General features: G+C 37.5%; 2 protein-coding genes across 2 annotated transcripts in view; one reads left to right on the forward strand and one right to left on the reverse strand.

Moving 5' to 3' along the window:
* Window positions 1-16,470, reverse strand: part of LOC130076234 (cadherin-11) — a 105,096-nt gene extending 88,626 nt beyond the window's left edge. Inside the window, exon 1 of the mRNA XM_056241249.1 lies at window positions 16,365-16,470. The gene's annotated coding sequence lies outside the window, so the exon portion shown is untranslated. The remainder of the gene's footprint in view (window positions 1-16,364) is intronic.
* Window positions 16,471-20,863: 4,393 nt separating this feature from the next.
* rnf146 (ring finger protein 146) lies at window positions 20,864-24,662 on the forward strand. Its single transcript, XM_056241247.1, has 2 exons — window positions 20,864-21,050; window positions 22,716-24,662. The coding sequence occupies exon 2, from the start codon at window positions 22,717-22,719 to the stop codon at window positions 23,830-23,832; it is 1,116 nt and encodes a 371-aa protein (XP_056097222.1). The 5' UTR covers window positions 20,864-21,050; window position 22,716; the 3' UTR covers window positions 23,833-24,662.
* Window positions 24,663-26,282: the final 1,620 nt, after the last annotated feature.

Genomic DNA, 26,282 nt, shown 5'->3' on the forward strand with positions numbered 1-26,282 from the left:
TTAAAGGCACACTGTGGAATTTTTGGCCACTAGGGTGCGCTCGACCTGTAATTTTCACGTCTAGTGCCCCTAGAGGCCACAAGCGCCGCAGCATTGTCGCAAAAGTCAACAAACAGTCAACCGGTCAACCTCCCGTGTCTTTATGTGTGTGCAGACGGCATTTGATTTGTATGTTGGAGAAAGTTAATCGATTCACTACAGACCAAAATAATAATATAAATATAAGATTAATAATATAAATCCTATAAAGAAAACAAATTGAATAAAAGTAGCATACGCAGAAAACAATGTCTGATCAGGTAAGTCGCATTGACAAGGGTTGCCCAATCCTGCTCCTGCCGATCGTCTGTCCTGCACAGTTCATCTCCAACCCTAATCAAACACACCTGAAGCAAACAATTAACGTCTTCAGGATATCTTTGCAATGGGTTGGAGATGAAATCGAGTAGTCGGGAAATCGTGTAACAAAACTGATATAACTCACTACATATTTCCGTTATTTGTAGTCTTCAGTTTGTTTTTCATTTTAAACAAATACAAACATATATGAGCTGAAAGGAAAAAAAAAAACATTTACATTTGTATACGGCAGTATGTTGTGACTTATATCAGTTTTGTTACACGAATTCGCAGTAAATATTACATTATATATACACTTTTATGCCGATGTTTATTTTAAACTCTCCCTTTTTCTTTTTTTGGTCTCCTCTGACAAAATCTTTGCTTTCTTCGCTTTCTTCCGAGTAGCTGTTGATTCAGTCATGACGACAATATACAGAAGCCGGTAATCAAACGCGAGTTGAGCTCTCACGTTAGAGGAAGTTGGGCTGGTGGGGGAAGTGACGTATGCCGTAAAGCGGTCGAATTTTGTAGTTCTTTTTGTGCTCGGGTTCCTACCCGAAACCCGAAGTTACATAGTGCTGGTAAAAGCGATACAGACACCTTCAGGCTTCGGCAGACGTGTCATTCAACCTATTGTAAGTCGATGTACCATCTCAATGGGTTTTGGTAATATATTATAAAGGTTGAAAAGTTCCACAGTGTGCCTTTAACGAACATGAACAAACCACGAGGAATACATCTGTTACTGTATTTGTTAATCTTTGTTAATGGGTGGGAGATATGACATGCAATTCTACCCGTCCATGATGTCATAACCTAATAAAAATGGGTATTTGTTAAAAATATATATCTTCATGTTGATGCTGTAGTTGGTGTATAAAGACCTCTACTTCAAATTTTTATCTAAACATCAAAATTGTCATGTGGTGTGACTGTCCGGGATATGTGTGACCTAACAAATATGACAATATATTTCAGCAAAGTATAAATAATTGATAGATTTACAGTTTAAGTAACAGAATTAGGCTATTTCAACAGACACAGAAAGTGTTGATGTCTATGTATAATTTTAAAGCAAGTTCTGGCCAAATACATTTTGTCCGTAAAATGGGCATCATATGGTGTGACATTGCAATTTATATTTTGAACGGGCAATAATTTGGACATCATTATGATGAAGAAGTCCACACTCAACCAGGAAGTTGCAGTGTCATCTCTGGAGTGGTTTGCAAGGTCAAGAGGTGAGTTCTGGCTTTTTCATTTTTAATTAAAAAGCTCTGTATCTGATATGCTCACTAGTGGTCAATGTTTTGTGTCTTATGGTGTGACATTATTTACATAAAAATTAAACACTTTTATACTAATTTTACTTATTAATTCTTAAAAATCAGTCCTGCCATGTGGTAATTTGCATGCTAAGTATAAGCTAGCTGTTTTTAGTTAACCAAGAGATTAGCTTAACTGAACAAAACGTCATATGGTGTGACACTGTATCATATGGTGTGACTGTTTTTTAAGTCACACCATATGATATATTTGTCACACAATATTACATACACCTTTTTTAATGATAAATAAATAACCATTCAAAACATATTAAATTAATTTAATAGTGAACATTAAATTACCTATACAATTAATGTATTTCTTTTCAATTTTATACTTAATTTAACCATGTTTCACCATATTTGCCTATTAAAAGATGCAATGTTTTGTCTGTCAGGCAGAAATGTCAAGTAAAGAGAGGACACAAAAATACAGGGAAAGACTCAATGGTGACCATGAAAGGAGAGAGGAGGTCCTGAGGGAAAGGAGGAAAAAGTAAAGAGATCATGCCAGTTCACACAGAATAGACACCTACTATAGGTATGAAAGTCTAGGCCACAACATAGTGTAACTTCAACACATGATACTATTATCAAGATGGTGAACCTGAAAGGAACGAAAATATCTTAATTACATATTTTTCATTACCAGGTATAAAGAGAAGAAACAAAAGGGAAAACTCAAGGCATTCAGTGTACAGTCTCTTCCTCCTTCAAGACAAGAACAAATGAGAGAGATGTGGAGAGATGCACAAAAGAAATACAGAAAAAGGAAAAAAGAAGTGAATGCCATTATGAACCTAATCCCTCCATCTCTTGATTTGTCTGAGTTTCTTATAAATTTAAAAGTTTTAAAACAATGTTAGTATGTTTTTTATTTTGATTAATGTTAACTGAATTGAATGTTAAATGCAAATAAAATACAGTTTTTTGCATTGACAAATTGTGGTGTGGTGCAGTTCATCATTTAGTGTGACACTATATAATTTGGTGTGACATTCAGAATTGTGCCACTAAAAATACTTTCTTAATTATAAATCATAAAAAGTTAACGGAACACAAGAGAAATAGTATCAGCAAGAGTCACAAGCATTTTCATAGATTTATAACCAGGTTTAACATAATTAATTTAAAATATCTGGAAAGGCTGAGGAAAGAAGATTTCCTTTGCATGATGATTTAGAAAAACAATACAAAATCTAATGAATCTGCACATTTTTTTTTTAATCTTAAAATAGTAATGGTAACGATTTATGTTGAAGTTAGTTACTTAGGGAGAGTATATCCCATTTTAATTTTAAATAGAATAACTTTTGTCACACCATATGACAATTTTAGGCACGAATGCAACAAATTGGTGAATAAATCCAATTTCAAATACAAAATCTAAAAGACCACATATATTTTGGGAAATGCAAGAGTCAGTACAACACAACTAAATTTTTTTTATGCCTAATATTTGAAGTAAAAAATAAAAACTTTTTTCAGGCTTATATGTCTCCCACCCTAATGTTAATAAAAATACAGCTGTTCATTGTTTGTTCATGTTAGTTCACAGTGCATTAACTAATGTTAACAAGATTTGCATAAAGTATTAGTAAATGTTGAAATTAACATGAACAAAGATTAATGAATGCTGTATACATGCAGTTCATTAGTAGTTCATGTTAACTAATGTAGTTAACAAACCTTATTGTAAAGTGTTACCGTATTAATATATAAATGTAAGATTTGAAATACACTACAGGTAGGCTACACATCAAGGGCACTTTTTAACATATACATCTATTTGACCATATTCTCGCTTTACTGCATCTAATGTATTTTACCCATGTTGGTAATGTTTGTAATTTTTTCTCTTTCTCTCAAATCCTGCTGCTGTCTAAACATTCAGACAGCTTTCCCTAAACAGATTAAAAGCAGGAGAGAAATGGCCATGTCCTGAACCAGTCAACCTTGTAACTCTCCTCACATTTACACATCCAACTCGGGTTTCCTGCGAGACAGAAGATAAGAGCACACTTTCAGCAAATGTATTCGTATGGCCATGGCACTGGAGCTAAATTTAAGAGCTGTTATTTTTCCCTTTTCCCTGATTGTCTAATGAGTCTCATTTACAAAAAAAAAAAAAGGAAAGAAAAGAGGCTAAATCCAGCTTCAAATGCCTTGCTTACAGTACTTAGCGTGTCTCAGAAAAACAATACGGTCATGTTGAACTATAGGCACATCTCTCAGGAGACCACGGCGGTGGAAGTAATCTCTGATCAATGATTCAGACGGAAACCACAAATGTCAGCTTTCACAATCTGGACTGTCTCTGAGCTCAGGCTATGGTTTGAGAGCCGAGACTCAGGCTACATCCAAACTTTCAATTATCAGAGTTGTGTGACTCGTGAACCTCGATGTTTGCACAGAAGGGACATTTTGTAATTGTGTTTCTTTACAACCGGGAGCAACACAGAAAAGTCAAGAGAGGAAACTTTGAAGAAACTAGATTTGAACATTTACTGAATAAAATGTGTGGTGTTTGTCTGTGCAAAATATGTATTGTATCTATTGCTGATTTGGTGCTCAAGAAACATTTGTTATTATCAATGTTGAAAACAGTTGCTTCATATTTTTGTGGAATCAGTGATAATTTTTTAACATTATAAATGCCTTTACTGTCACTTTTGATCAATTTAATGTGCCCTTGCTGAATGAAAGTATTTTTTTAACCCCAAACGTTTTTTGAATGGTAGTGTATCACAGTTTCTACAAAAATATTAAGTAGCAAAAACTGTGGAAAAAAAAAAACCCACAAAAAAACAAAGCAGAGCCCTACACATGACATGCAGGAAAAAAAATGTATATTGTGGCCACAAATTACCAATTTACTAACACATCAGCACATTTGACCATTTTGTTTTCACGTTTTAAGTAAATTGTGCAAATGATATAATTAATTCTTTACCTCGTTTTACAAAATCATGCTTACGATATTATAATTTGTTCCAATTTAGTTCAATCAAAACAAGAGAAAAAATTAGTACAACGTTGCCACAATTTACTAAACCGAGGGAACAAATTATTGTGCACACGATTTACTAAAACATGAGAACAAATTCTTAATTTGTGGAACGATATATTTTTTTTTCCGTGTGTCATGTGCAGTGCTCCGTAGTTTCAACATTGATAAAAATAAAAAATGTTTCTTGAGCAGCAAATCAGCATAACAGAATGATTTCTGAAGGATCATGTGACACTGAAGACTGGAGTAATGTGGCAGGAATAAATTCACATATTAAAATATAATCAATTGACCCTTCGCAGGGAGCTTGATTGACAGGTGATCTGACCAATCATACTTCGCCATCCGCCATTTTGTCCGACAAAGCAGTCAGGAGAGTTAGTAGATTAACATGGGAGGATTTGAACTTGAAAAACGGAATGTACTGATGCCTTTCTGCGGTTAAAACAACATTCCTTCTGATGTTCATGTTTATTTGATGCTATAAATGAACTAGAAGGAAGAGATGATCGGATCACGAGCAGCTTTAAAGTCGGCATGAAACGGAAGTTGAGATTGTCATTTTTTCCTTGTTGTGACGTATATCCGAGTGAAACGGCTTCTGAAATTAGAAAAAAAAATGTAGGGCGGGGCTTGATTTCGTCGTTCGGGAATTGATTGGATCGTTGGAGGTTGGGTGTTGCAAACAAAATGGAGGCAGATTTGAATGCATCTTCTCTGAGAGGCGGTGCACCGATAGCCGCACCCTCATCGGCTCTGGCCGCACCCTTTCGCCATTGCACGTGACCGAAAGAGAAGAGAGGTCGTTTCGAGGGGGGAGGGAAGGGTAATTTATTTGATTAAAGATTATAAGGGTACATGAATTTAAAAAAAATAATGAAGTGCACAGATAAATCATGTCTGTCACGACACATTAAAGAGCCACAAAACGGTATTTATTGTTTAAATTTCATTTTAAAAAATGACCAAATTTGAAAGGTGAGACTTTGTTTAATGTTTAATATCAAAAGTAACCGAAAAGTAACCTGGTCAGTTATTTTAAATTGTAATAATATTTCACAATATTACTGTTTTTAGTGAATTTTTTTATCGAATAAATGCAGCCTTGATGAGCAGAAGACACTTCTTTTGCAAAAAAAAGTTTCACATTTTGACCAGTAGTGCACAGTTAGGGGTTTGTTCAAATGACAATAACCCGAAGTATAAGCAATAATAATAATATTCTTACATTATAGATTTTCTATAATGGAGGACAGTCATGTCTGGACCTCAACCCAAAACTTTTTTTACAGATTCTTCTCAGGAAGAATATAAAGACAGCACCTAGTGCAGGACAAGCGCATTAGACCTTGACTAAGATTGGTTTTCGATCGCAGTGAATTGCCATTTAGTTGAAACTCAGCAATGTCCGAGATGAGAAAACCTTTTGCACCAAGCCACAGCATTCACACTCGAGTCCATGAAACCCCAAAGTACATTAACTTTCATTATTCTGAAGCACTCCCGTGCCCCGGCTGAATAAAACAAATGCGATATGTACAGTACAAATCCCCGTGACAGTCTTCCTGCCCTGGGTCTTTGTTCACCTCGCAAGAGCTTGTACCATCGGCCATGAAACGCATCATTAATAGAAAGCAATAAAGTGTCTGTTCGGGCCGCCGCCTCCCCGGCTGTGGATCAATATTGTTTCCACACATCAGCGGCGGTGACAGCAACTGTATCGCGGGAGAAAGTAATAGAGACAGGTGGAAGTGGGTGGGCTGAACATGGCTGTAATGGAACGCCAAGGCCAAACTTTTGCAACTGAATCCAATTAATCAGCAGCCTTTGATGGATGTGACAGCAAACAAACAAATAAAGATCAGGACAAACTCATCCGTGTGTGTTTTTCCTCGTCACTGTGTGTTCAGTTAATGCTGAGAAATAAGGGGTTGTGTTAGGCCTGCAACATTTGTGCTTCATTACATCTGAACACATCATATTCCAGCTCTACTAAATCAAGCCTTTTACACCGATTTATCTCTAATACATCAAGCATTTTACCATATTGCTGCTTTAATATACTGTATGTCAAGAATAGTTCAACTTCCAATCATGTTGCATCTTAGCATATAGCTTTGCTACACTAGCTTTACCACATCTCCATATGTATCTCTGTATTACAATATTTCGGCTTTGCTACATCGAGTATTTTACCATCTTCCAGCTTTACATGTTAAGTATTTTACTATGTTTCAGATTTATTACATCAAGCATTTCACCAAAATACAGCTTTATGAGGTATATTTTACCATATTCAACCTTTACATGTTAAGTATTTTACTATATTTCTGATTTATTACATCAAGCATTTCTCCATAATCCAGCTTTATCACATATGAAGTATATTTTACCATATTCAAGCTTTACATGTTAAGTATTTTACTATATTTCAGATTTACTACATCAAGCATTTCTCCATAATCCAGCTTTATCACATATGAAGTATATTTACCATATTCAAGCTTTACATGTTAAGTATTTTACTATATTTCAGATTTACTACATCAAACATTTTACCATATTCAAGTTTTACTACATCTCAAGTAGGCCTATTTTAAATTCAGCTTTACCACACCTTAAGTATTTTCCATATTTATTTTTCTATATAGCATTCAAGTTTTACTACTTTTTACAATATTTTAGCTTTTCTATATTTTAAGTATTTTACCATACGCAAGATTGACCACATATCAAGTATTTTACTACTTTCTGGCTTTACTACATCAAGCACTTTACCACGTTCCAGCAATAATACATCTTAAATATTTAACAATAACTGCAGTATTTTACCATATTTGCACTTTACTTATCTATTTTATCACATTCTGGCTTTATTATTTGACCACATTCTCCCTTTCCTCAATTTGAAGTATTTAACCGTGTTTAAGCTTTACTACATTTTTTTACTACAAAATGTCCCAATATTCAAGCTTTACTAGAACAAAAGTATTTAGCAATATTGGAGTCGAACTATAGCTACAGTACTTTCTTTTACAAAGCCTTCTTTGCGTAACTAAGAGGAATTAATCAACAGCCTCCGACGGAAGTGACAGAACAAATGAATAAAGCTTGTGACAAACTATGTTTTTCCTTGTCAGTGTGTTTCCAGTTAATGCTTGCTGAGCAACAGGGAATTGTGTCAGTCCCTCTGAGCTGATAATATTGTTTCTGACTGTCAGAGGTTGCTTTGTATTCATGAGCGCTACACCGGCTATAAGGCCTTTTTTACGTGCCATCGAATTCTTTATATGAGCTAGCATTTTTTATGATTAACATGAGACCTGATTTTGAATCTCATTTCCCACTGTGAGGGCCAAAACACAGCATAATCCGCAGGAACTTCAAGAGTCTTCCTCTAAAGTGTTGCTCTACTAGGCCGAGAATTCAATGGAGTTCTTGTCATGGGTCCAAATTGGATCTACTGACTTAGGACCCCTCGGGCCAATCATCTCGAGGAGTGCGAACTATCAGAAACATCTCCTTGAGCTGATAAATTGAAGCCATAAATGGCATAATTAATTCCTGTGTTCTGCAGCCATACATTTAACGATCTGGCGTTCGTTAGCATTAGAGTCAGGTCCCAGCCATTGATCTTAAGAGCCCCAGGCCATGATGGAGCCTGTCACCAACATAACGAGACTTAAGAACTATAATTACCAGACATTTCTCTTCCTCAATCCTCCTTCCCATCTCCCTCCTCCATCCATCATTCTCCCACAATAACGCTCTTAAACTAAAGGTGATACTATTTTCAGAAAATACACTGCCGTTTCAAAGTTTGGGGTCAGTAAGAATGTTTTTTAAGAAATGTATAATTTTATCCAACAAGGATGCATTAAATTGTGCAAAAAGTGACAGTAAAGATTTTTTTTAATGTTACAAAAGTTTTCTATTTCAAATAAACGCTGTTCTCTTTCAATTCACCAAAGAATCCTGTAAAAAAATGTATCACACGGTTTCCCCAAAAAAAAAAAACATTAAGTAGCACAACTGTTTTCAACATAAGAGATGTATGGAAGTAAAATAATGACAAATGGTTTTGAAACAAAAAAAGCTTGTTGAATTGCACTACTTGAAAAAATATGCATTGCACCATTAACCCTGCTTGTATTTTAATGCACTGTATTTTTATGGGCTGAAATTCAACATGGTTGTATATTTAAGCTGTGAATGTTTCAATCCAAAACATTTCACACACGGTTTCATTATTTTCATTAAGTGCAATTCAACAAGCTTTTTTTTTTAATTTGTCATTATTTTACTTCTATGGAGATGTTTCTTAAGCAGCGAATCATCATATTAGAGTGATTTCTGAAGGATCATGTGACACTGAAGACTGGAGCAATGATGCTGAAAATTCAGCTTTGCATCACAGGAATAAAATACATTTTTCTTTTTTTATATTAACATATTTGTAACAATATTCCACAATATTACTGCATGTTTTCACTGTATTGTAATCAAGAATAAGATAAAGTTAACATTTGAAAGGTAATGTATTAGACACTTTTCAGAATAAAACACAAAATACAGAATCAACATTTTTACTTTTTAAGGTCTTTTAAGCTGAGAGAGTGAGAGATTTGCCTGACATTCCTTAACAAATTTTACGCGTAATAAATAATTAGCATTTGAGCTTTATTAACACACTTCCGCTGACTGATAATTTACCAGATCAAATGATCAAAAGCAAACCCAGCATTATTATGCTGAGCAAATATTACAGCTCTTTCACATAGGATATACACAGCTTCCCTGCTGAGTAAGACCTTCAAAAGCATCTTTTGATTATGACTTAAAGATGATGTGTGAATTTTTTTTGATGCTAAAATATTTCTTAACATGCAAAGTTTTCCCATTCAATTTTTCTGAAAAGTTTAACACACACAAAAAAGGTATCTCACTTATTGAGCATCACGAATTCTGGCTAACAAATGGCACGATTTTGAGGCGGGACTCTCTGTTTTGTCTGTCCAATGGCAGACGGGAGTGACATTTTTAATCTTTTTCTGCTGGTACACCATCTTGCAGCAAAATTATGGTGTTTTCTACATTAACAGCCACTCATAATCAGCTGTGTATTCTGATACATTTTTATGGCATGGTTGTTGGTGCCAGACGGGCCGGTCTGAGTATTTCACAATCTGCTCAGTTACTGGGATTTTCACGCACAACCATTTCTAGGGTTTACAAAGAATGGTGTGAAAAGGGAAAAACATCCAGTATGCGGCAGTCCTGTGGGCGAAAATGCCTTGTTGATGCTAGAGGTCAGAGGAGAATGGGCCGACTGATTTAAGCTGATAGAAGAGCAACTTTGACTGAAATAACCACTCGTTACAACCGAGGTATGCAGCAAAGCATTTGTGAAGCCACAACACGCACAACCTTGAGGCGGATGGGCTACAACAGCAGAAGACTCCACCGGGTACCACTCATCTCCACTACAAATAGGAAAAAGAGGCTACAATTTGCAAGAGCTCACCAAAATTGGACAGTTGAAGACTGGAAAAATGTTGCCTGGTCTGATGAGTCTCGATTTCTGTTGAGACATTCAGATGGTAGAGTCAGAATTTGGCGTAAACAGAATGAGAACATGGATCCATCATGCCTTGTTACCACTGTGCAGGCTGGTGGTGGTGGTGTAATGGTGTGGGGGATGTTTTCTTGGCACACTTTAGGCCCCTTAGTGCCAATTGGGCATCGTTTAAATGCCACGGCCTACCTGAGCATTGTTTCTGACCATGTCCATCCCTTTATGGCCACCATGTATTCATCCTCTGATGGCTTCTTCTAGCAGGATAATGCACCATGTCACAAAGCTCGAATCATTTCAAATTGGTTTCTTGAACATGACAATGAGTTCACTGTACTAAAATGGCCCCCACAGTCACCAGATCTCAACCCAATAGAGCATCTTTGGGATGTGGTGGAACGGGAGCTTCGTGCCCTGGATGTGCATCCCACAAATCTCCATCAACTGCAAGATGCTATCCTATCAATATGGGCCAACATTTCTAAAGAATGCTTTCAGCACCTTGTTGAATCAATGCCACGTAGAATTAAGGCAGTTCTGAAGGCGAAAGGGGGTCAATCACAGTATTAGTATGGTGTTCCTAATAATCCTTTAGGTGAGTGTATGAAAGGATGTGTATTGCTTAAGTCGTGTTTGCATGCAGTATTTGCTTTGGTGCCTCTACTTTCTAATATAAAACCTCCACACACTGGTTTAGATGTCACATATTTTAAAGTATTTGTATTTATACCTACACTAAAGAAAAGCCCAACATTGCACCTCTGAAATATACAGACGCACACCGCACTTTTACAAATCCTTTTTAGTATCCTACACTTTCGCAGGTCTCTACACCACAACACAATTATAACTTGCTCAATAGCTCACTAAGCCTCATTCATTAAAATGGAAATGAGGAACGGGCCGGCCCTCTGAGTGTGTACAGCTGCTTTTTATTGACCCAAACTGGAGTGTTTACCAAAGAGATGAAAAAAGACAACAACTTTTTGTTTATTCTATAATTTCACAGCGTTGCTCTGTGTCATAGGGGAGCGCAGTAAGTGTTTTGAGCTTCTGATCATAAAACTTTGACTTGCTCTATGGCTCAATCTGTGTTTTTTATTCTTTTCCTCTTTCTCGTCCCATTTTTCAAGCCCTTCTCAAAGGTAAAAAAGGGGGGATAATGTCATCTCTGCTAGAGCTGCTTTTAGGATCACATTAACACTTGCTCATCAATATTAACATCAAACTTGTATCTTTCCTTTTCATCTCATCTCATCGCATGCTCCTTCTGATACACTTCAGTTTCACTGAGGCCTAAACCCCTTTCCCCAACCCATTAAACTCACTTTGGCTCTTGCTATCTTTGGAAGAGAAAACTACCATGCTACTCGTACTATTCCTGTGGTATATAATTTTGCAGTATGCCAACTGCCTAAATGCACTACACTCCCTGATGACTTAATACATTTGCCAACATGTGCATTACAACTAGAATACACTTACAATGCAATGCGTCTTCTTTCTTTACATAAAATTATACCGTATGCACAATAACTGGGAACCAGATACCAGAATATCATGAGACTCGAGATGGCTCTTTTGACTTCAACTAGCAATCACATAGCAACCACCCAGAACACCCTAGTGGCCGCATAGCAACAAGTGAAAAAAATCAACACTCACAACATCAAAGCATTGCTATGAAATCACAATGGTCACTTTTGCATAGGCAAGATCACTCTTAAAGGGGTCCTATTATGCTTTTCCACTTTTTCAACTTTAGTTAGTGTGTAATGTTGCTGTTTGAGCATTACAAAATCAGAGAAGGCACAAAGCTCAAAGTCCCCTCCAAAGGGATATATTTTATTAAACAGAATCCACTTTCCAAGAACTACAACGAACGGCTCATTTGGATTACAACGTGTTTTTTTCCGGGCTTTGTGAAGTCATAAGGTAAATCATTTAAATAAAATGGGACGAGGCCTGGTTGAGCTGCTGCCATGTCAAAGAGATGCTGTTTTTTCCACAACATTTCCAAAACTCATTTGTTTGACCTTCCTAAGGCTGATGAACTTACAGTGGTTAAAATGTATTTTAAACACTGTTCCTGAACATTAAAACCCAAACGTTTATCTGTGCGCTGCACATTTTATGGAGAACGGATTGTTTTCTGTTGCTTTTGTAAGCTCTCGTTTTTCGTAAGACTGTTCACCGCTCCTGGAAAATTAACAATGGTTTTGTGATTGATAAATGTTTGTATTACCTTAGTTTTCCAACAAATATCACGATTAAATGATGGATAACATCATTTTGAATTTATGGCAGTCTTATGCTGTTTCGCGATTGGCCGGATTCACCGCATGACAACGATCATGTGTGTTTCGTGTTTGTTCGAACACCTTCAGTTCCACTAATGCTCACAAATCAGCATTTTTACAACAGTAAAATCTCTTTTCATGTAGTCACATTATTATATTGTGTCATGTTTATCAAAATAAAACCCTGTAATAAAAAAAAAACGTAGACTACATTGATATTTCAACCCGATCTCACGGCAATTCGTACGAACTTTACAAGGTGGCTAATTCGTACGAATTCATACGACCTCACTCGTACAAATTCGTACGATTTTTGCTAATTCGTACATATTTTACAAGTTACCAAATTTGTATGAATGACCTACCCCTGACCCCGCTCCTAAACCTATCCATCACGTGGGTTTAGACAAATCGTACGAATTAGCCACCTTTTAATCACTCGTACGAATTCGTACGAATTGGTCGTGAGATAGTGTTGGATATTTAAATAGTATAGGCTTATGTTGAACAAACAAATATTCTTGTACAAACAGACGCTGTAGTACATAAAGTATTATGGAAACGTATCTGAAACGTCTGTGTATTTGACAAATATTGCATTTATTTCACTCATAAAGTATGCAAACACCACGTGCGGTCACTACGGGAAGCAGAAAGTGTCAGTTTTCAGCTCCTCCCGCCTGCCGATGGCTTAGTCACTGGGTTATTTCCATAGCTGTGTTCGAAGCGCATCTCAAACAAGCTTAATCGTGCCCTATTTAAGGGTAGGGTATAGGGGGCAATTTTCGGACACAGCCCATATTTATCTCCATAGCTCACTTACACCTGTTCCTTGTTACATCCCTGGTTGTCTTGTGTATTCAAACCCGAGTGGTTTGCTATGTTATTGGTGTGTTGTTTTCCTCGATGAATAATACATGTGTGTTTGTTTTAGTTCTAGTTTTGCCTGGATTTACTTTTGCTGCTTTTCTTTAAATAACTGTTTCTGCTGCGCTTGGATCCACCACTCCGTAGTTTCTGAAATAGCCACATTATAAATGCACAATTTTGAACTTTTAGACGGTGAAAGAGAGAGGTTTGCGTTGGAATTGCTTAGCTTACAAAGTGTAAAGTAAATCATTTAGCACTACCTCAAAACATAAATTTGAACTGACTGTCAGTATGAATAATATGCAGTCTTCAGGCCAAATGATCAAAAACAAACTCCGCATTATTATGGAGAGCAGATATTAGAGCTCTGTTCATTAGGGACACACAGCTTCTCCGGTGCATAAGAACTTCTAAAAAGTTCTTTTGATTAAGATTTAATCTGTAATAGGAAAACTGTGTTTAAAGCAAGTGAGAACTTCTGCTGTGGGTGAAGGTTAAAAAGAAACTTAACAGAACAAAATAAGAACTTCAGAAAATACATATATATTTTTTTATTTCGTTTTCGATTTGAAAATGAATGCATCAGCTTGTTAGATTTAAAAATAAAATAATAAAACATCATAATAATATAATATTAAATAAGAGTATTACATATTAAAAAAGAGAGCTATGGAAGTGGCCAAAAAATAAAACCGAATACATTTTAGAGTGCATGTGAGAGGTTTATGAATATTTTTGATTCATGCAGGCTCGAAAGGGTAACGATGAATGGTCACTGCATCTCAAATGGCAAATCGCTGTTCCAGTCTCACTTCACTGGACTCAAACACAGCCGCCAGTAAAAATAACCCACGAGCTTGTCAGATTCGCACAGGCATATGACAGGAGACGTACACATATTGCATGTGTGAGATTCAGAGAATGGTAAAGCCTTAAATGGTTGACCCCACAAAGGCACTGGATATGAAACTCACTTGAGTATCTCACGCAGATCTGAGCTTCTTCTTGCAAGCTGAGCTGAATCCATCCTTAACAGGCAGTCCGGGACTGATAATTCGCAGAACATTTGTTGAACAAATTTGTTCTTAATGAACAAGCTGGAGCAAACGCACACACACATATAGGCCTACACACACCCTGACCGGGCGAGAATTTAATTACAGTGAGTTGTTGCAGTAATATTGCTTTAATGCTCAGACTGATGCATAGAATCCATTAAGAGAGACAAACTAGAAATCAAGGAGAAGACAAAACACTTCCCTATTAATGCCAGTTTGCCAGTGTCACGAATTTGCTGGTGTTCAGGAGATGCATGACGCAGGAAATCAATAGAGATACTTTTATTAAACAGAGAATATACGCAAGGGAACAAACACGCTTGCATCACACGAGAACGGAAGGGACTGAACAGAACTGGGAGTATTTACACACCGAGTTAACAAGGGCACTAAATGAACAACAGGTGACTAAGGAAACTAAGGAAACTAAATAGGGCACGATGAAGACTAAACTGAAAGGGTAAACATGAACCAAGACATATGAACAAGCACAATAGCCTGACAGCCAGGTTTGAGCTGTCATAAAGATCATTATTTTCTTGCAACACGTACTGAAACCAAGTTTCTACTCACACACACGAATATCACTAACAAAGTTCCTTCTTATAATAACATGGGATATGAATACAGTAATTTTTTTGATGGTTTAACGTTTGAAAATGAAGAGATTAAGACATTATTATTATAATTTTACAGTTGTAATGTAAAATAAAATTATTATAAAATAATATTTTAGAGTGAAATATTAAAAGAGTAATATTTCTCGTTTTGTTTTTATTTATTTTTAATTATAGTACTATATTGCTTACATATGCAGATAGAAATGCAGAAATGTTAAACTACTCACTCTTTCTTCCATCTTGGAATTTACTCACAATGCATTGTGGGAATACCTGTTTTGCAAATGATACATGCAATGCCTGCTTCAAAAAATTCTCAAAGAAGGTATTTTTTTGGAAAAGACTTCACGTCTGGAACGTTCTTATGATGCGGCCCACGTATGCAGCTTGCTAGGTTTTGGAATAGAGCCATAGACTTCTGATGGCCTCCCATAAACTTCAATTGTTCTCACATCAGGCAATTTATAATCACTACAAACTTTACAGACATTTTTGGATTCCTCACAAGTAGGAGAGAGCAGGTCTATAATTGCATGAGGAAGTTGTCACAAGGTCTATATTTAAATAGCATAAGATTTCGAGTCAAAAGTCCAATTACAGAAATATTTTTTTCCCCCTGTAGTGATCTATCTAGCCTAGGTGACTAATTTAATTTTGATTTAGAGGTGTGACAACTTGCCCCGGTGTCTCCTACAGCGCATGCGCACACAGCTGTTAACTGCCCTAACTGAGACAGTTTGAGCAGCTGCTAAGGTTGTAGGTTCAAACCCCAGAAGGCTTGATGAACTATCCACTGTATTGTTCATGAACCGGTTCATGAATCACAAACTACAACGTGCCTTCGATAGACCGCTGACCTCAGATTATTCAAACATGACTGAACCCGTAATAACTGACCCAAAGACACTACGATTGGAGCACTAATTAGTAAACGAGCAGCCTATAGTGCACTTCGAGTCCGCGCGCTCCGGTAACCGGTCACCAGCGCGCGGCGGCGGAGCGTCTCCATCTGTCAGAAATTCAGCATGAGCGAAAGCAAAAGGTGTATTTTTCCCCAAATGTATCCACATGCCACATGAGACACATCCAGCCAGCCAGAACACATCAGCGAGTATCTGTCGTTTTCCACAGCACATGTCTATGGACTCACCATAAGTGCCTGTAGATATCCAGACATTCAGCGCATGTTTCCGCTTTAATAAGTTTGAAATGCTGATGATGAGAAATGCAAAACCTGCCGCTTATAAAAGGTATCAGGTCTTACCTGATTTTACATGACAGCTGGAGAGTCTTGACTTGAGTCTTGTGTTGGTGAAGGTCTGACAGACAGACACGCGCACAAAGAGGAGCGCGTTCTCTCTCTCTCTCTCTCTCTCTCTCTCTCTCTCTCTCTCTCTCTCTCTCTCTCTCTCTCTCTCTCTCTCTCTCTCTCTCCGCATCATCATACAGCGCTCAAATCTGCGCGCGCACACTCAAAATAATTTTTCCCCCCCTAAATTTACGGTGGCCAGCTTTGGAACAAATAACTTAACCGTAGAAATACGGGATGTCACAAACATTAGGCTAGCTACTTGAGGCATTTTGTGCATTATGTTTTTTTTTAGTTTTTTTTTTTTACAATTCGGTCCTAATCAGAGATAGAAAAGTTTGGCCGGCTGACAGTAGGCTACATTATTCAGCTTATTGCACGGCTACTAGACTAATTAATAAATTCATGTAGGCTATATTGATTCGCTAAAACTACAATAAAAATCAATAGGCCTATTCATTTGCGATTCTAAATAAATTCTAGTTCTTTTTATCCAGTTCTTTTGTGCCTCTTACCGGTTCGTTTTTTTTGTTTTCTCAATCGATGTTTCATTTTTTATACACAAAATATTTTCCCACAGTCGGATAACTGTTAGAACCGTTAGATGGCGCCAATTAGCTATTCAAACTTCTGACGTGTGCTATTCCACGTTCTACCTTTTATAAAGAGAGCGCGCGGAATGATATGAGGGATGAGCGGTGATTGTTCAGAAATATTTGACCGATGAATGCGCTAATTGAAACAAAAACAAAATTAAGCATGCCTGGGAATCTTTTAATAAAATGACACATTGATGATTATGTCAAATATTTTTTACCTATTAGATTATGTTGGTAACCGAAAATGTCCTGATAACAACACAATATAATAGATCCTGGCCTTCCAGCAAACGAGGTAATAACACACACACAGCACGATATTGTGCTGAATATTTACTAATAATTAATAATATTAAGATGCAACATAAACCCAGTGTAAAAAACTGATAAGAAAAATGTGAATAAGTTCACTTCTAAAAATGTCACGATATTTTTAACAATATTTTATTGGGCACAAAGCACCAGAATTAATTTGTTAAATATAATAGGCAACACATTTTCTTTGTAATTTATTACTGATGTCATCCAAATGACTTTGAACTGTTGGATGATAAAACCAAAATACAGTAGCACCCTGAATATAGGCTGGACATTTTTTTAAGCCATTTTATTTGTCATTTTTTAGGCTGGACATTTTTGACTTGGCCCACTAAGCATCACCCAAAACACCTTAGCAACTGCATAACAATTCCCTGGCAACAACCCACAGTTGGGATGGGGTTTTTGTAAAGCACCACTCACATTTTCTTGAGAAGAACACATGAAGTCTACTTATTAATGATCATCAAATTACCTGCATGCAACAGTATTTTACACACACACACACACACACACACACACACACACACACACACACACACACACACACACACACACACACACACACACACACACACACACACACACACACACACACACACACACACACACACACACACACACACACACACACATTTTATTCCAGTAGGAGAACAGAAATGGATATAATAATTCATCTAAATGTTGCTCTTTTTCTATTTTGCCAAATTGAGTTTCATTGCCTTGAAATTTAAAGTCTACTGAACACACACACGGATATTTTATATACCACAGAATCATAAAATCATATTCTTATTATCATAACTGTTCCATGTATCACCTGCCTGTAATGTTCACTGAATTATTATCAACAGTAACTTAAACACAAGATAGAAATCTTTCATAACTCAAAAACTATTTGCAGATGTAATGCAACCATGCATGTTTAATATATTGCATAATCTTGAGATTAATGCTGCTCTGTTTTGTGGAGGTTTCATTGCTTTGAAGTTTAAATTCTGATATTAATGCTCAGATTTATGGACACAGAGCTCAGGTTGTTTTATATACCACCTTAACATAAAGCCTCATCCTAATTATCATTATTGTTCCACAAATTACCCATATAATGCTCATTGAAAGATTCTCAATTTAAACAGAAAGTTTGTTCTATTTGGGGATTTTATAGAGCCATAAAAGTTTCATATTTCGCATGCATTCTCTAGACGTTGCTCTTTTTCTGTTCAAAATCCAAGATCGAAGCGTAATTGCCTTTTAATTGCCCTGAAGTTTATAGTCTGTCACAGAGGATATTGCTTGGGAGTTTTGGTGCAGCACATCTAGAACTAGAACTATCGCCTAATAATCTACATGCAATCCCCTACATAATATGTAATGATAAATGTGTGCCATGCAAACTGTGACCTGGGTTTGCAAATGGGGTCTCAAGTGAAATTCCTGTCAGCTCATTTCCCTGCGAGTGTAATTTCAGCAGGAATCCAGCTCCACTAGCTATGTTTATTTCTAATTTTACCGTATACAACAATGACTGGGAGAACATTTGCTTGCATGCAGCCCCAATAACCGGAGAAGATGGATGTGTGGCATAGTACTTATACTGCGAGTCTGTGTGTGCGTTCATTACAACGCCCCAGTTTAGCTGCCTCCTCTCCTCCGCAGTTGATGGTATCTTATTGTTACCAGGTGGCTGCCAGTGACAGGAGCCTTGAAAAACTGCTGACAATAAGCCACGGCTCAAAGAAAAACGTGAAAAAGGAGGACAAGCGAGCAGTGCGGTTCTTCCTCGCGACGGCGTAGGGGATGAGGAAACCATGTTAGGAACGAGATCCCCGGGGAAACGTTCCAGCGAGTTCCTGTGCTTTAGATGATGGTTCATACCATCATCCTCGAGGGCCTGGGTAGCCAACGCTGCAATAGTTCAGAAGTGCCAATGAATGAAAAAGTGGGAATTAGAGGGAAGTTTGCGGAGCAGAAGGGTGAAATGGAGACTGATGGCGCATGGGAAAGAAACCCTCCCGAGGAAGGAGAGAGGTCTCGTGTGGAAGATCTCTGTCATTCACACTGAGAGGGTTTATGTGCCGTCGTATAACAGCTGTGGAAAATGAGCACTCATTGATTTCATGCATTGGCTCCCACACATGTAAACACACACACTGAACACACAGCCATCCTAGCGTAACAAAGCCACAGGGAATAACGCATTCTTTTCCGTTCTAATTTAAGAACTTTTCTCATTTAATGCCGTGTATTACACACGATTGCACGCATCAACTGATTATCTCTGCATCACAACACCAAGACACCGAGAAGAGTTATTTGATCCTCTATGAAACCGCATTCCCTCGAGCACAGATGTGACAAAGAACATCCAACGACGTGAGATTTTAAAGTGTAATACTGGAAGAACAAGGCCTACAGATGGGCTGCAGTGAACATGCTGTTACTTAAGCAAAATCCTGCAGGCGTGCAGTGTGAATAGGATAGGCACGGATCTGTTTATTACTATACCTGCTATAATTGAGATTATGCAGTTCGGTGAGCATAACAGGAAAGATGCCAACTTTATAATCTGATATCCTCTGTTCCAGGGTGCTGAGTATTCAATCACATTTTTAAGAGAAAAATATGTTTGATTGTAAGTAGAACTACAACCGGAAGTGGACTTAACCCACTTGCAAAAAATAAAAATAGATTCCTTTTCTAGTTGAATTAGTTGGTTCGTTGTGTAGACAGATTTACTGCTAATCCCTAAAGCACAAGCGTCTGTTTCAACTCTTCTTCTTTTTTAACACAATTGTGCCATCTAGTGACAATGTCTTGAAAATAAACACAAAATGGATGCATATGATTTCATTAATAAGTCTCAGCAGCAAGATAATGTTACACTCCAGACATGTGAAATCAGATGCTTTTACAAATCATCCTTTCACAACTAAATGTTTTATCTTAACCGATAATAATAATTTTACAAAATGTCTTGTGGTACCATGGTACAGAATTCGATGGTATGGTTACCCTATTAATGTAGCTGCCATAGTATTAAAAAGATGCTCCAAACCAAAGTATACCATGGTTGGTATATGTTGTGCATGTCCAAAATGCGTATCATATTCAAATAACTCAATGGCAGGCCCCAATTTCGTCTGCCAACAGCCAACCTACAAAACTAATAAAACTATATTGTTAGATATAAGGTAAAATATTATACAAATGACCGATTTTTAACTCTTGAGTTGATGAATTATGAGAGTAGCCTACTATAATATTTTCTGGTAGGCCATGCTTTTTGTTTGAAATAAGTTTGTTTTTTAATACTTTGTCGAGTTATTGTTTTGTACCAAATACTATAATTATGTAAAATTCTTAAGTGGTAAACCCTTCTATGCTGGGTCTCAGGATGATACGGATCCGTTCACGTTCATGTAATCTTTCGCAGCGATTTAAACACTACTAAAACACGATAACTGTATTTCATGGAATGAGAGAGTATTTTTGAATGCGTAAGTTTTGCGCAGAGCGGATGCGCACGAACACACATCAGAGCTCTTGTTATCACAGAGGAGCCGTGAAAACATTATTGTGTTCATCTGCGTCGAACGAATTTTAGCGTTACCGATCAATTTACGCCAATAAACGAACAATGATCGGTCATCCGGTGACTAGCAGATGAGCCAAATCTGATCATCGCTGAAAGAAAGAGGCGAAATTTCGGATATTTTCTCAGGTGAGTAATCTGAAAGACATTTAGACAACACGCAGCAAAATCAGCAAAAATCGAAACGCATATTCAAGCAACCCTACCGATTATGAAGATTTGTCATTTTACATGTTTGTAGCTTATGATTTGACCATTGTGAAGGGTTCAGGTATTGTGGTTTGGTGTGAAATTAGGCTGTTGTTGCTGTGTTTTGGTCAGGGGTGTTGTCTTGTGGACAGGCCTCAATCTGATCCATCAATGATCTGATCTCAACATCAGCGCAAGCAAAGCCTCAGAAATCTTTCATATGGAGTGAGATCATTTGCCAATATAATAGCTAAAAGTATAAATGGATAGATTTCTGTTTCGTGTTTGAGTTGTTGAGGGATTTGGGCCTGTGATGCAATTTAAAAACACAATGATCACAGTCAAACGCAATTGAACCCAGTTGATTTTTTTATTAGAATATACATATTTGTATATTAATATTGTTTTATAAATATTATTTTTTCAATCTATCTTACTTTTTTTTTTAGCGTCTGTTAATATGCTGTTTTTGTATTTTACTGTTTAAATGGGTTTTTTTTTAATGTTTGGTGTTCTTTTAAACCACCCAGCCTTGCTGACATTTTATTGTAACTTTTGTTAATAAACACATGTAACTAATTCTTTATGGCTGACATTTATTTTAAATGTTTGCTTATAAATAATTTACTAATTGTTTTACTAATATTATTACCTTTTTTCCCCGATAATTTTTAGCTTTTGTTAGTACATTTACCATTTTACTGATTTATAAATTATAAATTGATTATTTAAAATACTTTTTTAAATATGTATATTGAATTTTGATATTATCATCACCACTATTAGTATTAATAATAGTTTTAAACATCTAGTCAGCCAAGTTGACATGTTATTGTAAATTTTGTTAACAAATATAGCCTACACATGCAACTGATTATTTATAGCTGATATTTATTGTAAATGTTTGCATAGAAACATTATATTTTGTAACTTATCATTTATTTTATCAGTTTGTGCCTTTTGCATTCTAGCCGTTTCCTGATTATAAACCTAACCTAAAATGAATGTCTGATATTCTAGTATTTTCCGCTAGTAGTTAGCATCATAAAATGTCCCGTAAATGGTTTGCATGTGAAGGATTTGGGTCATGATATATTTAGATCGTTTCTGCATCAGATTTGGGCCGGCTGCTATTGTGAGCATGTTACACGGGTTGTCTAATCAAAATTCAAGCCAAACGGTTATGTTAGAGTCAGTAGAAATGTTTTCAAGAAAGCATTAAAGTGTAGTCGTTCGTCTCATTCGTTGTGCTTCTGGTTCCACTTTACATGTGCTTCCCGATATTAACAGTTATATTCACTTGATGAGTTTTTTTAAATGTACAGATATTACATGAATGGCGCTCTTTTTCTTATATAAGTGGAGTAATACTTATCAGATGAGAGAGTAGAATTGCAAAAGCTTTAATTATACAGAGCCACAATGAACAAAGAACTCCTGCAAGCCTCTGTTTACTCGTGATTTTTGTCGACTTGGGCAACATAGTTTGGTAAACAGTGCCTTCTTTGTAACATCTACGTACGTACCGCTGACATTATCTTGCGTAGGCAGCACATTTCTCCCTGATCTGCGTGTGAATTGATTGTATTTTTGTTTTCTTCACAGTATGGCTAGTTGCGGCGAGGTTAATCTTTCCATGGACTCCCTGACTTCGGGGAAGAAGGTGAGTGGGGAGTCTGTGACTGAGGGAAGTCCGTCACCGTCGTCTCCTTCCCTGCCCGTCCCAGAGTGCGCAATCTGCCTTCAGAGCTGCGTCCACCCCGTGCGCCTGCCCTGCCGCCATGTCTTCTGCTTCCTCTGCGTGAAAGGCGCTTCGTGGCACAGCAAACGCTGCGCACTTTGCAGACAAGAAGTGCCTGAGGATTTCCTTGAGCGTCCCACTTTGCTCTCGCCCGATGAGCTGAAGGCTTCGGCGACGGGTGGACGCGGCGCGGGGACCGGTGGGCACGCTTGGTACTACGAGGGGCGTAACGGATGGTGGCAGTACGACGAGAGGACTAGCCGAGAGCTAGAGGATGCTTTCAACAAGGGCAAAAAGAGCGCCGAGATGCTAATCGCCGGATTCCTCTACGTGGCCGATCTGGAGAACATGGTGCAGTACAGGAGGAACGAACACGGGCGTAGGCGGAGGATGAAGAGGGATGTGATGGACATCCCTAAAAAAGGCGTAGCCGGGCTGAGACTCGATCCGGATCCTAATGTAACAGCGGGAACGGTTCCCATTGCAGCGCCCGCCGTCGCGGATTTAAACGTGAGTGTGGATGGAGCCACAGTGGAGCGAGAGAGCTCTGCGGATGGAGCGGACACTGGGATCACTGGGATCAACGGAGGACGTCCTCAGGGAGTCTTTGCTCCGGCTCCCGTAAGGCCGCCGACTGTCTTAGGAGGTCACCTGACCAGCCCTGCTTCCTCAAGCGACATTCAGCTCGTACACGCTCTCGGCCAACTCAATATGAACCCCGCCGAGCCGGAAGAGGAAGACGCAGAGAACGAAGAGGATTCGGCCGCTCCGGACGCCTCGGGGTACGAGTCCGAGTCTGGCACGAGTGAGGATAATGATGAGGAGGGTGCGGAGGAAAGTGAAGAGGAGAACACGGAGGGCTCTCAGGGTAGTAGGCAAAGACTGCAGCAGTTGGACAGACCGCCCCCTGGTGGCGGGCCTGCGAGTAGCGGCGATCGGTCTGGGTGTCCCGACGGTCAGTGCACTGTTACGAAGGTCTGACCTCAGCACAACTACAGAACTCCTACCCAACCACCACAACCGCTGGGTATTTCGAACCAATCTCTGAAACGCAAAAAAAGTGAACGAATTATTCAAATCGCAGAGACTCGGTCTTGGATGAGGGTGGAGGCTGAGGGGGCGCGGATGGTTTTGGTGTAAGAATAGTGCTTGTCTTTCTCTATCAGTCTTTTAGAGGACTGTACCAGGGCTGTACTCTTTAATGGAAATTACAGGCAAAACTACAATAATACTTGCTTTTTACCATGCCTAGAATTCTTATGAATCGGTCCAGCCATTTCTTTTTCTTTGTCATTCATTTAAAAAAGAAAAGAAAACGCCTATTCACAATAAAACTGTGATGGTAAAACCACTTTTCACCCTAAAATGAAAAGAAAAAAAGTGCAGAATTATGTTTTGCACAAGGCTATTTTAAGCGCTTTTATGATCATTAAGATTTTTGCGTTTTCAGGAGGGTTTTTGTAAGTACATTTGAACCTTAATTCTCAATACATTATGCATTACAGTAATGGGAATTTCAGAAGAAATGTGCTTAATTTCACAGTGCAAAAATATGTTAGTGATCCTAAACACAGCATTCATTTCATCTTTATGTGTGAACAGTGAAATAACTAATCATTTATTTATTTTTTTCTTTTGATTTTGGGGTGAAAAATATGACCTGAACATGTTCTTGACAAGTTTTGTGAGATTCACCCAATTTTCTAATCACGAGATTTCATTACATCTAGCATGGATCAACACCGTTATCCAGTGGTTATAGAGTCGTACAGTAATAAATGAATGTTCTGTGGTGTAATGGAAGTTTTTTTGTTTGTTTTTTTTCATAAAAAATATGCCATATCAGTTTTTACCCTTAGCATATTTTTGGTTGGAAACCTGTACAGGTTGCATCTTTACTGTTTTGAATATGACAGTTATGCTGTATATCAAATTATTTATTTTGCTATCAGCATTTTCATGGAAACCACCTGGTACAGATCCTTCTAAATCTGCAACAAGTGTTAAGAATGTTTTTTTTTGTTGGTAAAATGACAAGCATTAGATGCAATACCAGCATAATTTCAAATGCAGAAACTAATGAGAATTTATTGTAGTTTTGCCAAGGATTCCTCTTTAAGCTCTAGTCATTAGAAAACCTTCAGTCATCTTACATTTACTACTTCTAGTGTTTCATAATGTGAGGTTTAAAAATCTTTAATTGCGTGTGTGTGCATTTGCTTTTATTTTTACGCAACTCGTCTTTACTCTTGTCTCATCTTGTGTGCTTTATCCGTTTCATTGATTTGCATGTGTTGCTGTGAGTGAGGATGGAGCCCTGGACTATGGCGCTTTGAACTCTGGGAAAGGCGAGTTTTATCAGATGTCATAAGTTGTAGTTGTTATAGTCCTCAGACTGAGTTGAGCGAGTGGGTTTCCAGCATTGGTGTCCGATTTGAAGTTTTTTGACATTTTAATCCGTTATTTTCAACCCTGCTAATTCTCATCTCCATTTGTTCAGGTTCTTTGTTGTCGGCAAAACTAAATGAAAACTAAAATCGAGAATAACTTCTTTTTGATGTATTTCTGTTTTAAATGTGTTGTTTTGTTACAAGATTTATCTGAGAAATAAAGTGTTGTCTGTTAACTGTCCTGATGTATTTCTCAATATAAGAAGGTTTACTCTACTCTCTTTATTCTGTATTTTTAATCCAAACATGTTGAAACCAGAATTAGCCACCAATACAAAATTTCAAAAATCAGCAGCAAGACTTTCTACTCTTCAAGACTTCAAAATTCATTACAACGGACAGTTGAAAGAACAGATTTACTAATGTGAATCTCATCTTCTGAGCCTGTTTTTGCTAATAAGGTTTAAAGTAGAGGCCTCCTTGCCCCCGGTTTCACAGACAAGGCTTAAGCTAGTCCCAGACTAAAATGCATGTTTGAGCTGGTTTACCTGAAAGGAATTTGCACTGATGTATCTTAAAATATGTCAGAGACATTGTTTTGTCTCGAGATGCACACCAGTAATGTTTTATTCTTCTAAGGCACGTTTATAAAAGCCACTTAAAATCCCTGATTAAACTAAGGCCTAATCCTGGCTTAATCTAAGCCCTCTCTGTGAAACCGGGCCTTAAAGGAGTTCTTTCTGAAAAGTGCTCACTGACTTATTGTTTGCAGCTGAACCGATTTAAATCTTGTGCACCCAGACTTCTAGAAATTGTGTAAAGCCAGCTGATTGCAGTCGAGATTTTTGAGAAAGCAATATGCAGATGATACTGGAACTAGCTTGAGGCGATCAACAATCGGGGTAAGATGGAAACAAAGACTTTAAACTCAAGTTTTATTATTATTCCAATACTGTATCTTAAGATGTAAGACTTGCATCTTAAGATACAGTATTAGAATAATAATAAATGGCCATAAACTTGCAGTAAGTATGTAATGTA

This window comes from Rhinichthys klamathensis, unplaced genomic scaffold (genome assembly GCF_029890125.1).
Source record: "Rhinichthys klamathensis goyatoka isolate OS25496 unplaced genomic scaffold, OSU_Roscu_1.1 h1tg000635l_1, whole genome shotgun sequence".
NCBI classification, from domain to species: domain Eukaryota; kingdom Metazoa; phylum Chordata; class Actinopteri; order Cypriniformes; family Leuciscidae; genus Rhinichthys; species Rhinichthys klamathensis.